This window comes from Aedes aegypti, chromosome 2, assembly GCF_002204515.2.
Source record: "Aedes aegypti strain LVP_AGWG chromosome 2, AaegL5.0 Primary Assembly, whole genome shotgun sequence".
Lineage (NCBI taxonomy): Eukaryota > Metazoa > Arthropoda > Insecta > Diptera > Culicidae > Aedes > Aedes aegypti.
In genome coordinates, this window is record NC_035108.1 from 62,802,025 (window position 1) to 62,823,778 (window position 21,754).

The 21,754-nt window shown below is 38.5% G+C and overlaps 1 protein-coding gene across 20 annotated transcripts in view; it reads left to right on the forward strand.

The window, feature by feature from the left end:
* LOC5576943 (sorbin and SH3 domain-containing protein 1) overlaps nucleotides 1-21,754 on the forward strand; it is a 554,761-nt gene that overhangs the window by 404,945 nt on the left and 128,062 nt on the right. For 15 of the 20 annotated variants that reach the window (XM_021841007.1, XM_021841001.1, XM_021841008.1 and 12 more), the window contains 4 exons: nucleotides 4,662-4,843; nucleotides 6,023-9,781; nucleotides 9,857-10,201; nucleotides 10,514-10,603. In XM_021841007.1, coding sequence (XP_021696699.1) covers nucleotides 4,662-4,843; nucleotides 6,023-9,781; nucleotides 9,857-10,201; nucleotides 10,514-10,603 — 4,376 coding nt within the window. The remainder of the gene's footprint in view (nucleotides 1-4,661; nucleotides 4,844-6,022; nucleotides 9,782-9,856; nucleotides 10,202-10,513; nucleotides 10,604-21,754) is intronic. The other 5 variants (XM_021840993.1, XM_021840996.1, XM_021840997.1 and 2 more) reach the window with 5 other exon arrangements.

Consider the following 21,754-nt stretch of genomic DNA (forward strand, 5'->3'; position numbering starts at 1 on the left):
CTACCTTTAAGCTTCTTCTAGTTTCAAGCTTCTTCAAGCTACAAGCTTTTCCATATTTCTAGGTTCTTCAAGAAGCTTGTAGTTCTTCTAGTTTCTAGCTGCTTCAAGCTTGTACTTCCTTGAAGCTACTAACTCGCTCAAGCTTCTAGCTTCTTCTACCTTTAAGCTTCTTCTTTCAAGTTGATTTCAAGCTTCTAAATTTTTCAAGCTTCTAACTTCTTCGAGCTTAGCTTCTTCAAGCTTCTTGCTTCTTCAAGTTTTTTAGTTCTTTCAAGCTTCTAGCTTCTTCAAGCTTCTAGCTTTTTCCAACTTCTAACTTCTTCGAGCTTAGCTTCTTCAAGCTTAAAATTTCTTCAAACTTCTAGCTTCTAACTTCTTCAAGCTTCAAGCAACTTCTAGCTTCTTCACGCTTCTAGCTTCCTCAAGTTTCTGGCTTTTTCAAACTTCTAGCTTCTTCAAGCATCTAGGTTTCTCCAGCTTCTAGCTTCTTGAGGTTCCAATTTTCTTCAAACTTCAAGCTTTAGCTTCTTCAAGCTTCTAGCTTCTTCAAGCTTCTAGTTTCTTCTAGCTTCTAACTCACGTTGTCTTTGGAAACAATCATTAGCCAAAAACATAATTTAAGATACCCATCAAATGAAAGATTGGACGATTTTCTTGTATTTAGTGCTGATCTATCTAGGGGATCTAGAACGATTTTAATTTTTTTTCGCAATTTCTAGAAAAAAATTCAAGAAAATACCATTTATTTTGAGTAATTGTTGCTCAAAATACGTATGAAAATTCCCTAACATTTTGTTTATAGCTTCGCACTGCCCCAAGCCACAATTTGCAAGCTGAGCCACAAGCCAATTGAAGGCATTTCTGGTTGAGATATGTTTACAATGATGACGCATAAGAATATTCGTTGTTTCTACCTTTATTAACGAGATTTTCAGCCCTGAGCTAGTTTATCTTCTTATAACTTTTACATCAGAAGTGACTATCTCGTGGATAGGATTCGATCCCAGGCCTTGGCGTGAGAGGCGAGTGTTATAACCTCTACACTAGGTCCATCCCATTACTTGATTATTTTACAGAAACTTAGCAGGACATTCTTATCACGTAAATGATGTTTTTTAAAACATATTTCCTTTCCATTCAGAGATTTCTCCACGAATTCTCCCAGAGATTCATCAGGAGCCATTCCAAAGATTCCTTCAGAAACCTTCTTTCCAGAGTTGCCTTCAAAATGATTCTAAAAATTCCTTTGGGATTTCTTCCAGATGATCCTCTAGGAAGCCTTGCAAAGATTTCTCCTGCAAGCCTTCCGGAGATTCCCTCTGGAATCCTTTCAGATATTCCTCCTGAAATCCTTCCAGAAATTCCTTCAAGATCACTACGCCAATCCTGTCAGAGAATTCTTCTGAAAACCTTTCGGACATATCTTCAGAAATCTTTCAAGAGATTCCTCCAGGAATCACTGCGAAGATTTTTTTACGAATTTTTCGAGAAATTCAACAACAGATTCAATACCTAAAATTATTTAAAGAATCCTTTCAAGGACTTCATTAGAAATCCTACTAAAAATTTCTTCATCCTACACAGGAAACAAAATCCTTATGAATTTCAGCGTAAAATGATTCACATGAAGGTAATTCCAGATTAGTCGTAAATTTACTCTACACATCGTATGAAATAACATAATTATAATGTAAATTTCCACTATAGATCGCGTAATTCAGCATGGACTGTAATCGATTACGTGACTGTTCGCACAAATGTTGATGACACGATGTGTAATGCAAGATTGCGACAATCCTGGCATTCCATTTATGTGCATGATTTAACGCAGAAATTCACATAAAGATTTCTTCAGAAACCAACTGGAAGATGCATTCTGAATGTTTTTAACAATGTGTTTGTCATCCTGAGAGCAACGGCTTTACTTTCTTTTCAAAAGAAATCGTCATTGTATCCTCAAAATTATTCGTGATGAACATTTTCCAAATTCCTCAAGGAATTTGGCCAATATGCCTTCCAAGAATTCAAAGATTTCTCAAGCACGATATGTCTGAATCAGAAGACTATTAGAATCGAACGTACATCGGATTTTTTTCTCACTAGAGTTTAGTATTTGGGTTATATTTTTAGAGATTTTGATTTTCCACTTTTAACTATTTTACATACAATCACGTGATTTGACGTATTTCAATCCATACAAAATGTATGGAAAAAAAATTTCATATAGAATATTTCATAAACTTCCGATAGTGAAATATACTAAATACTGAATTCTAGCGAGAAGAATCCGATGTACATTTGATTGCATGCCAAAAGATCTTTCAGAATAAGATTTCAAAAAATGGTTCATAAATACATCCAAAGATTTCTTCAGTAATGTTTTCAGATATTTCTCCAGAAATTGTTACTTAAATGCAATTGCAGCAATTCCTCCAGAAATATTTTAAGATATTTTTCTTGGAGTTTTTCCTCAGATTCTTCAGAAATGCTTCCAGAGATTTTTTCAAGATTTACACCAGAGATTCTTCCAGCAATCACTCCAGAAAATACTCCCAGAGATTTTTACAAGAGTTTTTATGAAGATTTCTTCAGGAAATTTCAACAAGAACCTGTCCGCAGATTTCCTCAGAAAACTTTCCAAATATTCCTTCTGGAACCCTTACAAAGATTCTTCCAGACATTCTTCTCTAGAATCCTCCAAAAATCCTTCCGAAGGTGCCTCTTTGATTTCTTCTGGAGATTCCTCTAGAAATTCATTTGGAGATCCATCAATGAATCCTTCCAGAAATTCATTCAGAATTTCTTCTGGAGATTCTTCCAGGAATCCTTCCAAAGATTCCTCCAGGAATCATTTCGGTGATTCCTTCTGGAATTCTACTGGAGATTCCTTCAGTAATCCTTTCGGAGATTCTTATATGAAAAATCGTTGAGAAATCTCTATAGAACATCCTGAAGGAGATTTTCGCAAAAATTCTTGGGAGTTGACTAATTTTGTTATAAACGGTCATAATTCCAGAAGAATTACTTCCAATGATCTAATTTTTTGGGGAAAACTACAAACACAAGCCATCAACCAACTTTAAGTATAACCTTCCAAAACTACTTATCAACATCAGAATTAATAAAACTCGAAGATACTCATATTTTTAGTTTAATGTTCTTCTACTAAACACACAGTGAGCTTCTTGAAACTTCTAGAGTTGGAGAAATTCTAGCTTTAAGCTTTTCAACTTTTTGTTAATAGCTTATCTTCTTTGTTCGGGTGATCGAATGAATTTCATAGCTAGTCGCTATGTCACAACTGCCATGAACTGTGGCATAAAGCATTCCTGATTGAAATTTTACAATCATGATAAATGGAAATATTTGAAAAAAATACTTGATTATTTTTAAGAAATATTGTAAGACATTCTCGAAAATCACGTAAAAGGGTTCCGTTGCTGTTCGTTAAAACATATTTTCATTCTTTTCAGAGATTCCTCCAAAAAAATATTTTGAAATTCCCTTCAGAATCTCTTCCAGAGATTCCTTCAGTAGAATTAAAAAAATCCTTTGGGATTTATTCCAGTGGATTCTTGAGGAATCCTATCAAACACTTCAGGAAACCTTCCACAGATTCCTTCTGGAATCCTTTCAAATCTTTCTCCAGCATTGCTTCCTGTGAAGTCCTTGCAGATATTCATCATGGAATCCTTCCATAAATTTCTTCAGGATTACTACAGAAATCCTCTCAGAGGATTCTCCAGTAAGCCTTTCAGGTACTTTTTCAAAAAATTTTCAAGAGATTCCTCCATAAACTGCTCTAAAGATTTTTCGAAGGTTTGTTAGAGAAATTCTCCAGGAGATTCAATTTTTATAGTTCCTTCCAAGGATTTCGTTAAAAACCCTTCGTAAGATTCCTCCGTCCCACCTATCAAAGATCCTTCAGTAATCCTTCAAAGATTCCTTTACGACCATTCTTCGAAGAATTTTTCAGGAACGTTTTCAAAGATGTCAGCATTTATTTTACCCCAGGGCAGTTTATTTTGAGATCAACTGCTTTACTCCCCTTTCAAAAAGAGTTGTCACTATAACCTCAAGATCATTAGAGATGAATCTTTTCCAAAAGTTGAAGGAATAATTCGTCCAAGAAACCAAAGATTTCTCAAATGATCCTTCCAAAAATTACTGCACGAATTTCTCCTGGAATCCTTACAAAGAATTCCTTCAGACATTCTTCCCTAGATTTCTCCAGGAATCCTCCCGGAGGTGTTTCTTTCAATCCTTCCGGAGATTCCTTCAGAAATCCATTTGGAGATTCTCCCAGGAATACTTCCGGAGATTCATCCAGGATTTCTTCTGGAGATTCTTCCAGGAATCGTTCCGGAGATTCTTCCAGGAATCCTACCGGTGACTGGAACTGGAACTTTCTCCAGAAATCCTTTGGGTGATTCTTATATGAAGCATTGAGAAATCTCTATAGAACATCCTGAGGGACATTTTTGCAACAATTTTGACAAATAGACTATTTATGAACGGTAATAAATCATTCCCGAAGAATTGCCTCAAATAATCTAAATTTTTGAGGAAACCTACAAATACAAGCCTTAAACCAACTCTAAGTATAAACTTTCACAAATACTCATCAACATCCGAAATACTAAATCTCTTCCCATCCGCAGAGCCCTCAGCAAGGAGCAAGGCGGCTACGACAGCGATACGACGTTGATCTTCCGCAAGAAGGAGCCCCCAACCAGTGCAGCCCTGAGCCCCATCGAGCAGAAGCAGTACTACAAGAACATGCAGGCAGGTGGTGAAATTCCCGTTCAAGGATTCCGCAAGCCTGCACCGGAAAAGCCCAAAGGTAAGCTAGTCCAGAATTAAATGAACGCTTTTGAAATAACTTGCCAACAAGTGCATCAGCACACTGGGTCAGGTGGCGATACTGACCTATTTTTACTCACCCCTCACTTTTGAACGGTGGAGGATTAAACAGGCTTATTACTCTAAGGCAATCTCTTCTTACAACTCCCGGATATGGGAAAGGAAACAACGCTTCTATCCGATTTACAATCTGTCTCCCTTTGCTCGGTCTTTCCATCTCTCACAACAATTTGCCATTGTCGGGAGATTTATCCGATTCTGGTTGAACCGCATTTTATTGCTAATAATTCCACACGCAATAAACATTTCTTGACCGGAGAAATTTTGCACAAAAGCGACCGGCTGAGTTGTGTGTCGTAGGTTGTGGTGTTTCAATATTTACTCTATCCGATGATTTCCGGCAGGTGTTACGGTTGTTGTCATAAATTTTCTGCAACTAATCCACATTGCATATACGATACGTATGCTCTTATCGGGGAAACAGACAAAGAGATATAACTTGTGCAGTCTTTGAGCTTGGTGGGAAAGCGACATCTGTTGGGAGCCCTCTAATAATCAAATTATCCAACAGATGGCGCCAGTTCCAAAAATCAATTATTCAATCTTTCTAAATCATATGTCTGTTTGTCTATGAAAGGGAAAAGGGTTTATATACAAGCGCCTGCAAGGTAGACTAACATTAACTGCAGCACTATATCGCATGAATTGGCATGTTTGCATTTCAGCTCGGTTTATCGGAATCGTAAACGATAATAGCTTGTATCGGTATGTGGTCCAAGATGGTCAATTTACAATAGCCCGATCAGCATTTGCACATTTTACGCCCTCACCGCACCTTTCACATGCATGAAATACAGCACATATAGAGATAGCAAAATAGATGTTTGCTTACACTTAAGGTTCTCATATAATATTATCCCATCCCGCCGGCAGTCGGGGTGGTTCACTTGACTACAGTGCCCTTACTAAGCAGCACACCCGTTTGATGGCACCAAAGCGTGTGATTGTTTTTGCGTCTACACCGAGCAGCATAGAATGATTTTATAACAATGAGTGAGTCACGTGCAGCAGCGGTCTTCAACCAAGGTTCAGGTGGCACTATGCAACGATTATTACAAGAAAATCTTCAGCGTTCGAACATCCTTCTATTCTCCAACAGATGGCGACAGCGAACTGCAGGTCCAGATTCAGGAAGTTGTCCAGGAAGTTCTACCTACCATGGCAACCAATCCGTTTTTGGTTCCTCCAAAGGAGATCACTTGCTATCCGATCACCAGCATCTCACGTCCGCTAGACATGTTCGGACCCTTCCCAAAAGAAGTTCGATCATTTGTACCGGTGGCGCCACCTGCCCCTCCAAATCGCAAGTCCTCTCGCAGCAATTCCACCCTGAAAATTATGTCCCAGATCAAGACGAAGAATTACGATAAGAAAACTGTGGTGGAAGCAAGCAGCAGTAGCATAGCTGGATCAAAAACTCTTCGTAAAATAGATCAGTACAGATCTAAATCTGCTGGACCTGTCTTTGCGACCTCCTACATGGCTTCTTCAATCAAAGAGGAGAAGAATTTGGAGAACAGTACTCGTGTAGCCAAGCGATATACTTATCGCGCGAGCTCCAGCAGTCCTGTACGGAAGGCTAGTCCGAGCCCGGTTGCCTTTGGCAGAGGAATCTCCAAAGAAAGGACATTTGCCGAAGAGAAAAAGCGTTTGGAACAGAAGCTTCCTAAGGTATGCGGTAAGGAAGTTACCGTCTCCACGAGTATCCTCCGTAATCCAGAACTCAAATCTCCGAACGAAGTCAAGAAAGCTCTTCGTAGTTCATATCTGCCGTTGGTCATCGATAGACCCGAACGATTCGCCACAGCTTCCAGAACACTCCGCCGCATTTCATCCAACTTCAAAAGCGCTTCTAGCATTTATTCTTCTAAGCAAAGTCTCAGCAAAGCAAGCACCTCCTCTGTCGGAGCAGGCAAAAAGGAAGACAAAGCTCTCAAAGTAACAGTTTCCGTCTCATCTCGCGGAAAAGAACTTGTCCGTGCGTCAACCACGCAGAAGCCTCAAAAGACCAAAGGCAAAACTTCGCCTACAATCACCATTAAATCCAACATCCAGAAAGTCACAAAGAGCCTCGGCCTCAAATCGAAAACCCCATCCACCCAAAGCTTGGCTCGCACCAACTCGACCTTCTCAATCGATTCGACCAATTCCAAGCGCAAATCCCGCGCCTCATTCATCCCAACTTCCTTCACCTCCAAAAAACCTTCCACCATTGTTCCCATTACCAGAAAAGACCCCGCTAAACCATCCCGGAAATCGAAAAAGGTCGAAAGCTACAGCGAGCGTATCGTCCAGCAGAATGACCTCGTCCGTACCGATTCTTTTTTCCAGAATCTATTCCTGAGGAAGTCCTCGCCGGTACCGCCCGATTACAGCTCCGGAGCCGATCCACCTCAGAGCTCGGTCCGGGAGAAGGCCCGCTTGTGGAACAGCTTATCGGCGAAATCCGAACCCTCGTTGAAGCAACCGAACTACTATCTCACCCAGGCCAAACCCGTATCGTTATCGAAGTTCAAAACCATGGATACCGAATACGGTACATGCCGTAGTGGAAGCCCAACCCGGGGTACCATCGCAACCGGTGAAGTCATCGAGCAGGTTCAACGGTATGAATCACTGATTCATCTATCCGACGAGGAGGAAGAATTCGGCTACCTGCGAGGACGTAGCATGAAGATAGACTACAACTACCATGAACGTAGCAAAAGTGAGCCACCGGTACAGACGTTGATTGCAGAGGTCGTTCAACCGGATGGCCCTAGGACTATTCTAGGAAGAAAATCGATCGAATATTCACAGACCACCAAACGCTCCTCTAGATCGCCGTCTTGCCGGCGAATCCAGCACCTCAAGGGGGAAGGAACGGTCAAAAAGATTGTACGCGCACGTAGTCTGAGCACTACCGACCGAAACGGGAATCAACACGCGGACGAGTTGGTGCGAAGCCATTCGATGAACTTGGGTAGCTACGAGAAGCACTTACCGATCTGTCGCCATAGACGGTCGGATCGTTTCCAGGATTTGAACGACTTCTACTGCAGCTTGGAACGGCTGGGCCAGCTGGAGAAGGTGACCTCGTCCACAGATTTGCGCCCTCGCCGCAAGGAAGAGGAAATCATTGATTTCGATTTGTGGCGAAAGGTTCGCGATCAGGAGAAAGTGGAACGAGAGATGAATCAACTTCTGCATCGCTTGAAGCAGGATCAGCGGGATAAGGATTTGCTGTTTTTGGCACACGATCCGGATGAAATTCGCTGGAAGAGCGATTTGGACACTGGATTGAGGAACAAGGAAAAGTCCGTTGAGGATCTGAAGGGAGAGTTGAGCAAAAAGGTGTTGCACTTTGAAGAGTTTACGAAGAGGGAGCTGGATACGAAGAAGGACCATTACAAACCATTGTGGAGAGGTTCGTCGGTTGTGGACGTAGCTTCCCAGATGGCAGAGAAATACAGCGGTTCGATGTCACTGGAAGCGGACAAACGGTACGGAATAAGTAATAACCTACTGAGTACGCTATCCAGTGATCAAATGAAGAAGTTGAAGAGTCAACTCAGTGAAATCTACTGCCAGAAGGATGAAGTGAAGACTACTGCCAAAGAGGAGTATGTGATTCACGTTCCAGAGCAAAGAAGCAAGTCAGCTTCAAGTACGCTCAAGGTCAGGAGCAATTCCGTGTTGACGAAGGATCAAGTGAACGAAGCGCAATTCAAGCCGCGCATCGAAAAAGAAAGTAAGGTTGCAGCTATCCAGAAGTCGTTTGAACAAAAGAATAAACAGGACGCTCTCTGCCAGGAATTGAAGAACAAGATTTTGGAAAAGCACGCAAGCCACACACTGCCCAGTATGAAAAAGAAGGAGCGACCGTCGATTTTGCCTCAAAAGGAAGAGTACTTTTCACTTCAGACAGACTATCGGATGACGCACGGTGGAAAAAAGGTTGAGGAAGCTAGCGAGGAGGTAATCATGCGAAAGTCAAGGACGCTGGATAGAGAAAGACCACATTCGTACTGCGAAACAGAAAGTGTATCTTCGGAGACTAGCAACAGAACGGTAATTTTTCGAAACACTTCCGATGACGTCAAGAGCAAAATCAAGTATTTTGAGGAGAGACGTAAAGAAGATGTGCCCGCTGTTACTGTTTACCATGCGAGGGAGTCATCAACGGACGAGGACGATAACGCCAAAGTAAGCGAGGAAAGAACCATTGAGGTGAAAACATCTCAAGGAGTATCGCCGCTATTGAACTCCCAGTCGTACACGGATTTGAAGGATCTCTTCGGTGAAAAGCCGTCCATGACTTACGCATACAGCTACCAGGAAAGCAAACAGCCTTCAAAAAACTTCACGTTTCGTTCGCGTAGTTCTACTCCGGAGTACGCGACGTGTATTCAGACCGGAGAAGTAAAGAAGATCAAGGATAAGTTTGAGAGTTTAGATGCAAACATGTGGAAGCAACCATCAAGAGATACGAGTCCTCGACAGTATCAAAGCGATTCCGAACTAAATCGGCCGTTTGGAGAAAGGGAAATTGCCAGAGTAAACAGGAAGATCACCGTTAAGCAGCACGAAACTGGGGATGTATCGAGGATGACTCACAAGTACGAAGTACAATCAACACGAGCTCGCAGTCGAAAAAGGAAGGAGCGGGTTCATTCACCAATTCCAAAAAATCCGATCCGTAGGGATGATCGTTTCATGCCGCACATCAACGTCATCAGCAAGACGGCATCCCTGAAGCGGGAAATTAAGAGTTCACGTTCCCCGCCGAGAGAGCGATCAACGAGTGGCGGCTGCAGCGGACCAGAGGTCGAGAAGATCAAAAGTAAGTTCGAAACAGTGGAGAACCTGTCGTTATTGGGTAAGATGTATACTTCCGTTCCGGACATTCGCGAGCTTAAAGATATCTCCAACTACCTTTCCGGTCCCTGGGTAGCCCACCAATATCCCAAGCCCGCGGACAATGCACGCTCGATCACTGCACCAGACCAGTCACCACCGGGGCAGAAGCCTGGCCGTCGACACCGACACCGGAGCAGTAAGCTTCGCTCCTGTTCAACCTCACCGCCAAGGCACAAGGACAAATCGGACGGGACCGCTTTTCTTAAACAGTTCTATGACATCTTCGCCGATCAGAAGTTCGATCCGAGTATTCATCGTCCCAAGTATCGCTACGTCCCGGACCGGCAGCTGAACGCGGAGTATCTCTGGAAGAAGATCCAGACTATGACTGGTAGCGGCGGAGGTGGTTGTACTGCCAAGGCTTCCGTCACCTTTGAAGGTTGACAGTTTTGTTTATATTCTCTAGCTTCCGAGTTGCACCCTACATTTTCCATCTGTAGAAATCACATGCTTGTTTCATACAAAAATATGGACAAAGATTCGAAGCTTTCATACTGACCGAAAGCATTCGTGGAGTGGACACTAACTGCTTAACGACAGACTAGCCTTTCCGACTCCTATCCATCTATTCTCTAAGTTTTCTCTCTATTCCTGATGTTTCAAAATAGCACTTAAGTATCCGTAGCCTCTTCTGTTGCCATAGTTCTCATTTATTTTGTTCGACCGACCTTCCCATGTTCCCATAATTTAGAATTTAGTAACGTGCCTCCAGCGCCTCCCATGAAAGGAACGCCACTGCCCAACTCCTCCTCCCCGTACTCGAAGAGCTCGAACGAACCAGGTGAGTAGACAAACCCTTTGATCGACTCTGTATTGAATGTTTACGTTTGTCCCGTTGGGAAATTCTGGCTAGAGTGTAAGCCAAGAATGTTTAGTTTGTGGGAGATACTTTTCTAATACACATCGAACATCATGGCAGTCAAGCTTCCGCCTATGAATATGTGAGTAAAAGCATTTCAAATCAAACAGCATGGTCATATGAAGCATGAGTTTTTGGTAGAACTAGGAAAACTCGTTATAGAATATATAATCACTATTCTACAACTTTTTTGTTGGATTATTTAGCAAATTTGAAAACAAAACTTTTCACTTGTACAGTTAGTTAATGGTCAAGTTAAAGGCAATTCCCGCTTAAGGAATCTTGCTGTTATAAGGTTGTGACGTTTTGAAGTTTACAAGTACACGACGAAACACGTGTCAAATGTGCAAATCAAAATTGTTACTGCGAAAAGAAACCACGTGCTCCGGTAGGGATCGAATCCATGACTCCCTATTTGCTAGATGGGCGCTTCAACCTACAAGCTGCGGAGCCCCTTGAGAGACCCCGACGCTCGAAGGCGAACTGAACTCGATTACAACAAAGCACATGGGATCATGTATGTGTCAAATGTACATCTCATATATCCGAACGAAGTTGATCATCCCATGTGCTTTGGGGTAATCGAGTTCAGTTTGCCTTCGAGTGCCGGGGTCTCTCAAGCGGCTCCACAGCTTGTAGGTTGAAGCACCCATCAAACAAATATGGAGTCGTGGGTTCGAACCCCACCGGAACATGTGGTTTCTTTTTGCAGTTTCAATTTCAATGTGTACATTTGACACGTGTTTCGTCGTGTACATGTTAACTTCAAAACGTCACAACCTTATAACAGCTTTTCACTATTTAGTGATGTTATTTTATATGGGTAGGATAGAAATACAGCGGCTCTGTTAAATATGTAAAACGAATATCCCAAGAAAATATCAACTTTGTTCTTCTAAGTTTTTTTTTTTGATGTCAGTGAGAAGAGAAGTTTCTGTAGAAAAAATATTAGAAGCTTTATTACTACTTTATTATTATAAATTGGGCAACTTTTGGTTTGAATAAGATTTCATTATCCAGGAATCGGGAATGAAGTTATTTCTAATGGCAACCAGGAAAAACAATTTTGCCATATTTGAGATTAAGGGTGAAGATTAATTGAAGTCATATTTCCAATCTTCGTTATTCATAATTCCTTCATAATTTACCATGCCAGACAAACGTCATCGTCAACGACTGACCAATCAATCAGTAAGTTTGGTTTTCAACTTTTGTGTTTTTGCTAATTTGATGTCCCTATAGTAAACTTCTCTAACATTTTTTACGTGAGGACGTTACCAAATCATAAGATTTTCACGAGCTAATGCTAAACCTAACACCCGTGTGTCTGGGCGGCCGGTCATATTTGCTTTAGGTCTGATTCGATCAGCAGCCTCTCTCGTTCGCTTCCGCTCCGATAAATATCCAGTTTTGCGGAAAGCAAAAGTGCAATGACTGCATCATCTTCAGGCCCGACCCGTTGCATGAAGGAGGAAGTTAGCACTTGTCACTTCATTTTCACGGATGATAATTTGCAACTGCATTGCACTAGGTACTTGGTACGTCGTCGGAGGCACAGCATCAATGTTGCTGAGGTACCCGAGTAAACAGTTGAATGGAAAATGTATTAAATTTTACTAAAATCGATTTGATTTTCAAACTTTGTTAAATCCTACACCTACAAAAATGTTATCAGATTTGTATGAATTTGGCATAACATGAAATCCAGTGAATAGATCGTTGATTTCTGCTCGGGTTTTTGACGCTGAATTTGCTTTTTCCTATCCCTTGCTTGTTAACTAGAGGTCATCAAAGTTCGCTTACAAGCAGCATAATCTGCAGCCCATCAAGCCATGTTCAAGTTTCTGTTTATGCAAACTTTAAATGCACATCTACCAACCATCTGCAAGCATAAATGGCAAACTTTCAACCAAAAATACAACTTCAAATATATGTATACCTTTCGATGTATTCAATCCGAATTTTAAGACCTATAAAGTTTCCTTCAAAATACATAACAGTGCAGTTTGACCAACTATGACTCTATCCCCAGATGATCTAACTTTTTATTTCCCCGATCGGACTTGACAGCGAAACAATAATTACATTTTCAAGGATCAAATTATGTGTTTCTAGTAGATTTGGGGCTGCTAAATCTGATGCCGTTCTCAGAAATATTCTAGCACGTCACAATTTTTAGCTACAGGTCGCCAAAGTTGCATTAAACATTGATTAAACATTGGTTTCATTGATGTTTAGATATAATTTAAACAAAGATTTATCAAAAAAAATGTGATCTAATCCACTAAGCATGCATAACATGACTATAACTTTCATTTCATACATAATTTGGTTGAAATTGCATGGTTAAATTTAGGTTAAATCGATTTTTTCAACATGCTTGCAGTCTCCATACAAAGTTCTTCGTTTCTCTTATATGGAAAAATACAACACTTTTCTAAACCAACAAAAAATAACTTTTGAGCATCGGAAGTATGATGAGCTTTGTAGATAATTATACACATTATGTTTGAGTTCTGAGGCAAATTAAGTAAATAAATTGCCATACAAGCTGACAAACTTGTATACAAGTTGGATGAAATAGTAAAATTTAGCATTTTCAACAGCCAATACCTCAAAAACTAGACGTGCTGTGATATTTCTGAAAATGGCAATGGATTCAGCAACCCTTAATTGAGTAAATAGCGGTATTTTGGTGCTTGAGACAAAACCGTGTTCCGCAGTGTAATTTGAACCAAAGTGTGTTTCACAGAGTGCCTACTCCATAGAAACCTCCATAGAAGTGTTTGATTAAAAGAAGGAAAAAACACTGACGAATAGTAGTAAACGATCAAATGTTATTTCGGCCTAACGACATTCGGCCTAACGACATTCGGCCTAACGACATTCGATCTAACGACTTTCACCCTTCCAATTATGTTTGCAAGAATTCTTTTAGAAATTTATGTCAGAAGTCTTCCGGAAATTCCCTTAAAAATGTCTCCAGGGTTTTATGAAAGAATGAACTGATCAATTGTTTGAACCTCACCAAAGATCTCCCTACAAATACTCCAGGAATTCTTACTACAATGCATCTTGCAAATTGTAACAAGATTTTTTCCTTGGGTTCATTTAAAACAAAATTCTTCATATACCTAAAGTTGTGTTCAGAACAATCAGGGCCGGATTTACAAATGTGGGGGCCCGGGGCCATCATGTTCTGGGGGACCTTAATGCAGCTTTTCAGCAGGTTCTGACAAATTCCATGTCAAATAGGTCAGTCACAGAACTCGACCATTTTCGATTTGGATTAAATTTTGCACATGTTTTTGGTATGGCAGAATAAGTGTTTTCCATAGAAAAATTCATCATTTTGACTCAAGTATAACTTTTGGAAATGGCCTATAAATTTTTGCATGCAACTTATTTGAAAAATTCTAACTCCGAAACTGTTGATTTTAGAGAAAAATGTTGTATGACGGAGTTGTAGTGAACCGTTTGGACGATATGAAAAAATATAAACTGAAAAAATATTTTATTTATTTTCATAAAAAAAAAAAAAAAAACAAAATTTTAAGTTCTACCCCATTTTTAATATTTTTAAATTTTCACCATAGAATCTTGGTAGTAAACAGATGTTTGGGACAAAGTTTCATGATGAAGACGTTAAATTCCAGGTTATATTCTTGAGATATCTGAAACAAAATTCATGGAGAAATTCCGTAAAAAAATCTCGGAGAAATTCCACAGGAAATAATAAATGAATCTTCGGAATTATCTCTGAATCTTTGGAAAATACCTAAATTCTCAAGAAAATCCTATGAAAAATCATGAAAAATACATACAGTAATACGAGCAGTAACACTGCCGTGATGTCGTAATGAAGTATTCCAAGACATAAACAGAAAATTCTCTTCTGATTCTCTTTCCGTCTGGTTCATTCATTAGGTTATGTTTTGTTTTTCTGTATCCTGTTTGATCCATTTTCGGTCTCTTTTTGTTTCCTGTCTGGTCTCTTTTTGGTCCATTTTTACAAGCTAGAGTTTGTTAAAGTTCCTAAATTCAAAGCACTTAAACGCTACCTGGTCTGCAATGTGATCGATAGAGTAATTTTCCAAATAAATAATTATATCATTAAGTTCTTTTACTTGATCTGCAGATGTATAAATTGCATTCGAGCCTAGTCTTAAGCTTCGTTGAGAAAGCTTTCGTTGTAGTTGGAAAAGTCATGTTAAAGAATCGTTAAAAATCTACGCAAAAGGATGGCACTCCACTTGTTTATACAAATCGTTTTTGAATCTTCCTTGATTTACTTGTTTCTCGTAACAAAATCCCATTCTGAATGTTTGAATATTTTGTTCCTCAAATTTTACATATTAGAGTTTATTTTAAAAAAATTTCGCACATTTTTCCAAATCTATTAAAAAAATAATCTTTCAATGCGTTTCCGAAAAGTATGTACTGTTACATAGACTCTAATTATTCGAAAAAGTACAACAAAAAATATTTTTGTCGAGATTTGTGGGGAACCCCTAAAATGTACCCCCCCCCCCTTAAATGCGACCCTGAGAATAATAGTAGTGAAAGCCGATTTTCATACAAGATGCTCTACTTTGACATGCTGTAACTTTGTTCCCAATAAGCAATCGGAATGAAATTTTGGCAGAGAACTACAAATATCCTCAATTTTATTATCATAAAATTCGATATTTTTTACAGTACCGGTTAAAAAGTTAAGCACCTTATAGAATTATTAGAAATCGATTAAATGTACCCAAATTTTGAAACACATCGAAATATTTGAAAATTTGGGATTTCTAATTTTGAATCAGAAAGTACTAATTCGGAAAATAATCAGAATCAGAGGAAAATCAGAAAGTACTTCATTTGTCTGCACAGGCTGTTCAAGCACTAGAATAGAATAAAGTAGAATGGCTTGAAAGCCTAATCATTTTTGTCTGTCTGTAGTGTGCAGTATATTTGCCTTAATGTTTCAGCCTTTCCAAAAGTATTTTAGTCAGTATTTCCGTCTAAAAAAATAATCATAATTCGTACAAGATTGGCTTGTTTTTAAGATAATAAAGAAAACGGCATGATGGAACATACACTTCGTAGTTGCTGCTCCGTGATCAACAACTCAGATGGTTCATGGGTTTTAGCGTTTTTTTACCATGATCAGTTCATGGGTTTTAGCATTTTTTACCATGATGTGTTTTATTAAATTCTAGTGGTAGATTGAACTGATGATATTTGAAAGAATTTGAAGTATAATTACCATAGAATCCATTGACGAATTCAGGATGTATTATGGCTCAAAATCTAGGAGGCTTTTGGTAAACTTCGCCAAAGAATTTCTAGTAACACTTGTGGGACAAGTATTTGAAGGAATACAAAGAAAATTTTCTGATAGATCTGTAAGCAAAATAGCTCGTTACGATTTTACAAAACTCAAAGAATTGTAGGAACTGCGTCGAACATTTGAAAGGTTAAATAATATTTTAGTTGAATCTGATAAATTCCAAAATCTTTTTGTGGATGAAAAGTATAAATAGAGGAAATAGAGGATCTCCTGGAAGAATTCACGTTGAAAGTATGAATCAATCTTACAAAATTATTTGACTAATTTCCAAAAGAAAACTATAGCACAATTTCTGGAGCTACCCATTGATATTACTAGAGTTACATATTTCTCATATATTTACCGACGAGCTTCCAGAGATGGTTTTCTCAGCTCATTCATACGAAATTACTTAAACAATTTTTTTTTTTCAGGAATATTTTTTCACTCCAAGGTCCATCGGAATAAAATCTTGCTAGGTTCTAATTCTAATAAGGGAAATCATTATCACCGGACACCTTGAGCAGGGCAACATCTAACAATTTGGGAAATCATAATTAATTGACGATGCTGCTCTAATACTCAAATTTTTATTTTCGATTTAAATATCATTCTTTGTTATCTAAAATCGTTCTAAACACGTTTTGGGCAATAATTTATTTTTATTTGCTAATTTTAAATTTTCGTTTTTGATTTTTAAAATTTTTATTTTTGAACATCCCTATTCTGTTTTCATTTCTTTTTTTTTAAGTTTCTTTGGATTACTGATTTTTGGTAATAATAAAAATTCAAGTTTTTATGGTACTTTTGAAAATATTAAATTTTTTTTTCTGGGACATATTTTATTTTCCGTGTAACTAACGGAAAACATATTTGAAATTATTTCAATACCATCAGGTTTTTCTTCTGTGATAGGTTAATTGTAGAAAAAAAAATATGGACTCGATTTTTTATATTACACGTTGAATTAACAACAGGTATTTGTAGGTTATATAAAAAATACCATTTTTAATCATTTTTCAAAAATACAAAAAAGTTTCAAAAGTCATAAAATACTTCCCTTATATGCGTGCTATGAGCCAAGGTTTAAGCCAACAATAAAATGATTTTGATTTTCGAATAAGGCAGACAGTCTACAGACAATGGCAGACAGGCTCTGCAAAAGCCTCATTAATAAGGAGCGTTGTAAAACAGGAGCAACAATTTTTCAGATATCGTAAAAGCCATATTCATCGATTTTTTTGGAAAAAAAACGTTGAAAATTTAAAGGAAACTGAAAGTTTTTATAGCCTACGCCTTCATAGAGTTGATTATTCAGTCCCCACGTCATATTTGAACACAATAGAGAAAAAATGTGTTATATTCAGAAGATCTCTCACAGCACAATGAAAATCATCAAAATTGGCAGCTCTGCTGTAATGAAATCGAACCTATTTTCCAAGTATTATTTTAAAAATATGTTATTCTTAGCTTACCAATCGCAATATTTATAGTAAAAAGTTTACAAATTTCTGTAGATCGGTAAATATGCGTGCATGATTTTAAAATTAAAAGATTTTTTAATAAAACAATCAAAAAGAGAAAAATTTAAACTTGAGATTTCGGTTCTAATTCGCGATTTAGCACTCTATTATACAAATATAGTCTCCTTAGTAATCTAAACCAGTTTTGAAAATGCTCTTCACTTTATTTTTCTGCTGGGATTAAAAGAATGGTATTTCATTATTTTTTTCCATGAATGGATAAATCCCTAGAGTGACCTTGTGTCCAATATTGGAGGAATATTATTAAAAATTAGGATTTTTGTTGAGCCAAAAAGAATGTTTAACTTTGAAGAACAGCTTCCTTTAGAAGTTTTTTGGAAAAACTACTTAGATTTTCAACCAGAAACATTAAGTTAGATCTTATATTTTTATAACATGGTAGAATAGCAGATGAACGATCCACAGGTAACCGATTACAATTTCATTAACAAATAAAAAAAGCATTAACAAAGTGTCCACTTTATAAAATGAATTATTCCTTACTTTCATGAGGTATTAGAATTGAAAACTCTTTAGCCACCATAATCATATTTTCTATGAATCACCCTTTGTCAACATAGTTTAAAAGCTCTAATGAGCGATTCAAGAGCTAAAAACCTGTTGACCCAAAACTTTGCTGAAGTATATACTAGCGTTGGGCAAATTTGTCCAGAACATCGATGTTACTGAATCGATTCACATTTGAGCTGTCGAATCGATTCACCGATTTAATCGAATCTTTTGCATCGATGTTTTTGAATCGATTCGAATCGGATGAAAATTGAAATTTATTAAGCTTGAAATGAGATCAAATGCATTTGTATTCGATTTCAACATTTTTCAATCAAATCAGTTTTGAAAATCAATCGAACCGATTTATTACTTCAAGCCTAGTTCAAAATATGATTTCTTCTCCACAAACTTATTAAGAAATATTTAACGATTTGAACAAAATGAATCGAATCAAAAAATCGAATGAAGAGAATCGATTCACCCGATTTTAGGTGCTCCAAACATCGATTCAAAAAATCGATTAATCGGAATGCAAACATCGATTTTCGGAACATCGATTCAAAATCGCCCAACGCTAGTATATACAGTGGTCACATTATTACGGGTCACCCACCTTCATGCATCATATCCATTTGAATTGCAGAATAGACATTTGAATAATTTGGACTAGGTGACCCATAATACAATAAGTTATGAGCACTCCACAATAATTGAACCCTCTACCTACTTACTAGCAGCATTATTTTTACACTACAAAAATATTCTAATCGCAATGACTTTTTTGTTCTTCAATATTTTTGCACTACGTCTTCGCAAAATCGCAAAAACTTTTGATCATTGGTTTTCTAGCAACAGAATGTTTATCATGTTTGTCTATTCGCTTTCGAAACACTACTTTGATGAGAGTCTGTTGAATGAAACAAATTGGTGCAACCGTATATAAGTAATTGGCGTTTATGTTTCTGGTACCACTTCGCCCGAAAAGATCTTGAGAAATTTAAAACAAAAAACTTATTGTAATTTTTAAATTTAATTTCGCCCATTTGTATGATTTTCCGGAGAAGCTCATCATTACCCAACATTGTATAGATCACATCTTGTTTATTTTATAAATTGGTTAAAACAAAATGGATGTTTAAGATGTTTTATATGGGAAGTGTCGGTTCTCCAAAATAGTTCAGAATATTATCAAATTCGAATACATATTATCAAAACCAGGAATTGATGGGCAGTATCGACACAAATTCTGAACATTGAAGAGTTTTTGAGAACTTGTGAAAAAAAATGTGTAAAAATATGAATATCGTGTTGCAAAAACGTAAACGTAATTCTGCGTCAAAAAAAAAAAGTCTTTATCATTATTTACAACAACGTCCCCTTTAAATTCCGCAACATAACAATCCAGCAGTGTCCATCCGTCATCGTGTCCCCCTTATCGTATCGAAAGGGAGAAAAAACGACCGGCTTCACCGTCATTGCGCAACAAACCCGTTTTTCGTCAATGTGCGCTTTGTTGCGAATACCTGGGTGTAAACACAACGCACAACGGCCATCGTCATCGTATTCGACGATCAAGACACCGATCCATGTATTGGATAAACAAGCATGACGGCAGATAACTGCTGTACCAAGTCCCGGGACCTGCAGAAGTCTTTATGAAGCTTTTATCAAATACCCGAGACAACAACACAACAGTCACTGCGCTCCGCGTTGCCGCCGCACGCCGGGTTTCGTTCCACTTAGCGAGCTATGGATTCGTTCCGCGATGCATCAATGAGCACCACCTTGCCTCACGAGTGGCTGTGGCTCTCCGGCGCTGCTATCAGTTGTTGTGAGCGAGGTTACTACGCCACACCGGCCGGAGGTGCCTTATTCCATAAGCGTAGTTTTTTGAGAAATTAGAACAACGAATATTTGAGTTCTTAGGAAAATATAGTTGGAAATCTCTGAACAAACTTCTGATAAATTTTGTGGAAGTATGTTCAAAGAAATCACCAAAGAAGCTTCCTGTTAGTATTAAGGTGCAAGTAAAAATGAAGCAAATGTCAAAAATGAAAAAGCAGTTTTCGCCCTTGAAATCAACAAATCAAAAAAATAAAAACACTCAGCCTTTTTATTTTGCAAATAAAAAGCTGTGTTTTTATTTTTTTTTTCGATTTGTCGATTTAACGGCGAAAAATGCTTTATCACTTTTGGCATTTGTCCCATTTTTACTTGGGCCTTAATGAGAAGTTTGAAAAACTGTTTATATAGAATGATGGTAATCCTGGCAACGTCCATGTCTTACCCACCAAAGCGCTGAAGTGACTCACCTGAAAGGTGTTTTATCAGCGCTGTCGACGCCACTTGCCATGAAGAGAGTGAGAACTACTAACCCAAACAGAGGAACTCGTACTAAACTGAGCGACCACACCACCTCGGAGGGCATCACGACGCTTCGAGGTTCCCGCGTCATCGTTGCTCGTACCACCACCGTCCAGAGTTAGTCACTCGCTAGATTTAGTTGGCGTTGGACGTTTTCGCGTCTAGTAAAAAAAAAACTGATCGATCTTGATCGCGAAATTAGTTTTGCCGAATAGAGACACAAGAAAAAAAAACGCGCGCGCGGAATCGCTCGTGTGTGATGATTAATTGCCAAGATCGGAGATCATTATTGTTGGCACTGCAGCTTGCGATTGAAGCAATCATTTCGTTTGGTTGAGGCTGGGATTGCGATACCCTAAGAGCCCCATCATACATACATTCGAATTGAGCATTGCATACCTTCATCGGACAGTGAGCGTTTAGTGAGTTATAGTTATTGTCAAATGGGGGTGTGTGCTGCAGCGTGCGTGTTACGTGATTAGAGTGGTCTGTAGAGCTCCCGAAGAAGTGGCTACTAGAAAACTACGGAGGGCTATCGGTGGCGACTGGAGTGATAGATTGCGGTGAAAAGAAAGTGATTTTTCTGCACTAGAGAGTGATTAGGTGCACGTGCAACAGCAGCGTATTGGCGCTTTATGATTGAATACTTCTGCGACGGAATATCTTTAGGGTTGGGAACAAAGAAGAAAGTCAGTGTTTAGTGCGACTTGTGGGGGTTCGGGAACTTCGCAGAAGACTACAGTTTGCGATAGCAACGCAAAATTGATTAAACAACCGGCTGGGCGTGTGTGATTTAAGCTTGGCACAACAACGACGAAAGGAAAAGGAACGATTGCAAGAATCTATAAATGGGTAAATAATCATACGCAAGCATCATAATTGCACCACAACAAAAGTCTAACCCAGCGGTTCTCAGATCACGCTCCCCGGAGCACTTGGTGCTCATAAAATCTCCAACCTCGCTCCAAAATATTTTAAACTAAAACTTAAACCATGCAAAGATTAGAATTCATAATGTCAACAATCACTATCCCAGCTTTACTCGTAAGAAAATCTTATGATTAAATTAATAAAAAATATCTTACTGAATATTAGCAATTGTAATGGCAATAATTAAAAGATCAACATTTGTTTAGGGGTCGTCCATAAATGACGTAGCTTTTTAGGGGGGAGGGGGGTCTTCACGAATTTGTGACGATGTGTGACGAGGGGGAGGGAGGGGTCCTAACTAGTGGATGTAGCATTTTGAATCACGTCGGTAAAATGAGAGGCGCTGAAAAAAATGGCATACAATTATTTTTTTTATCAAACATCGTTTTTCTTTGTTTGACTAAAGTTGGGTTCTAAAATGATGAG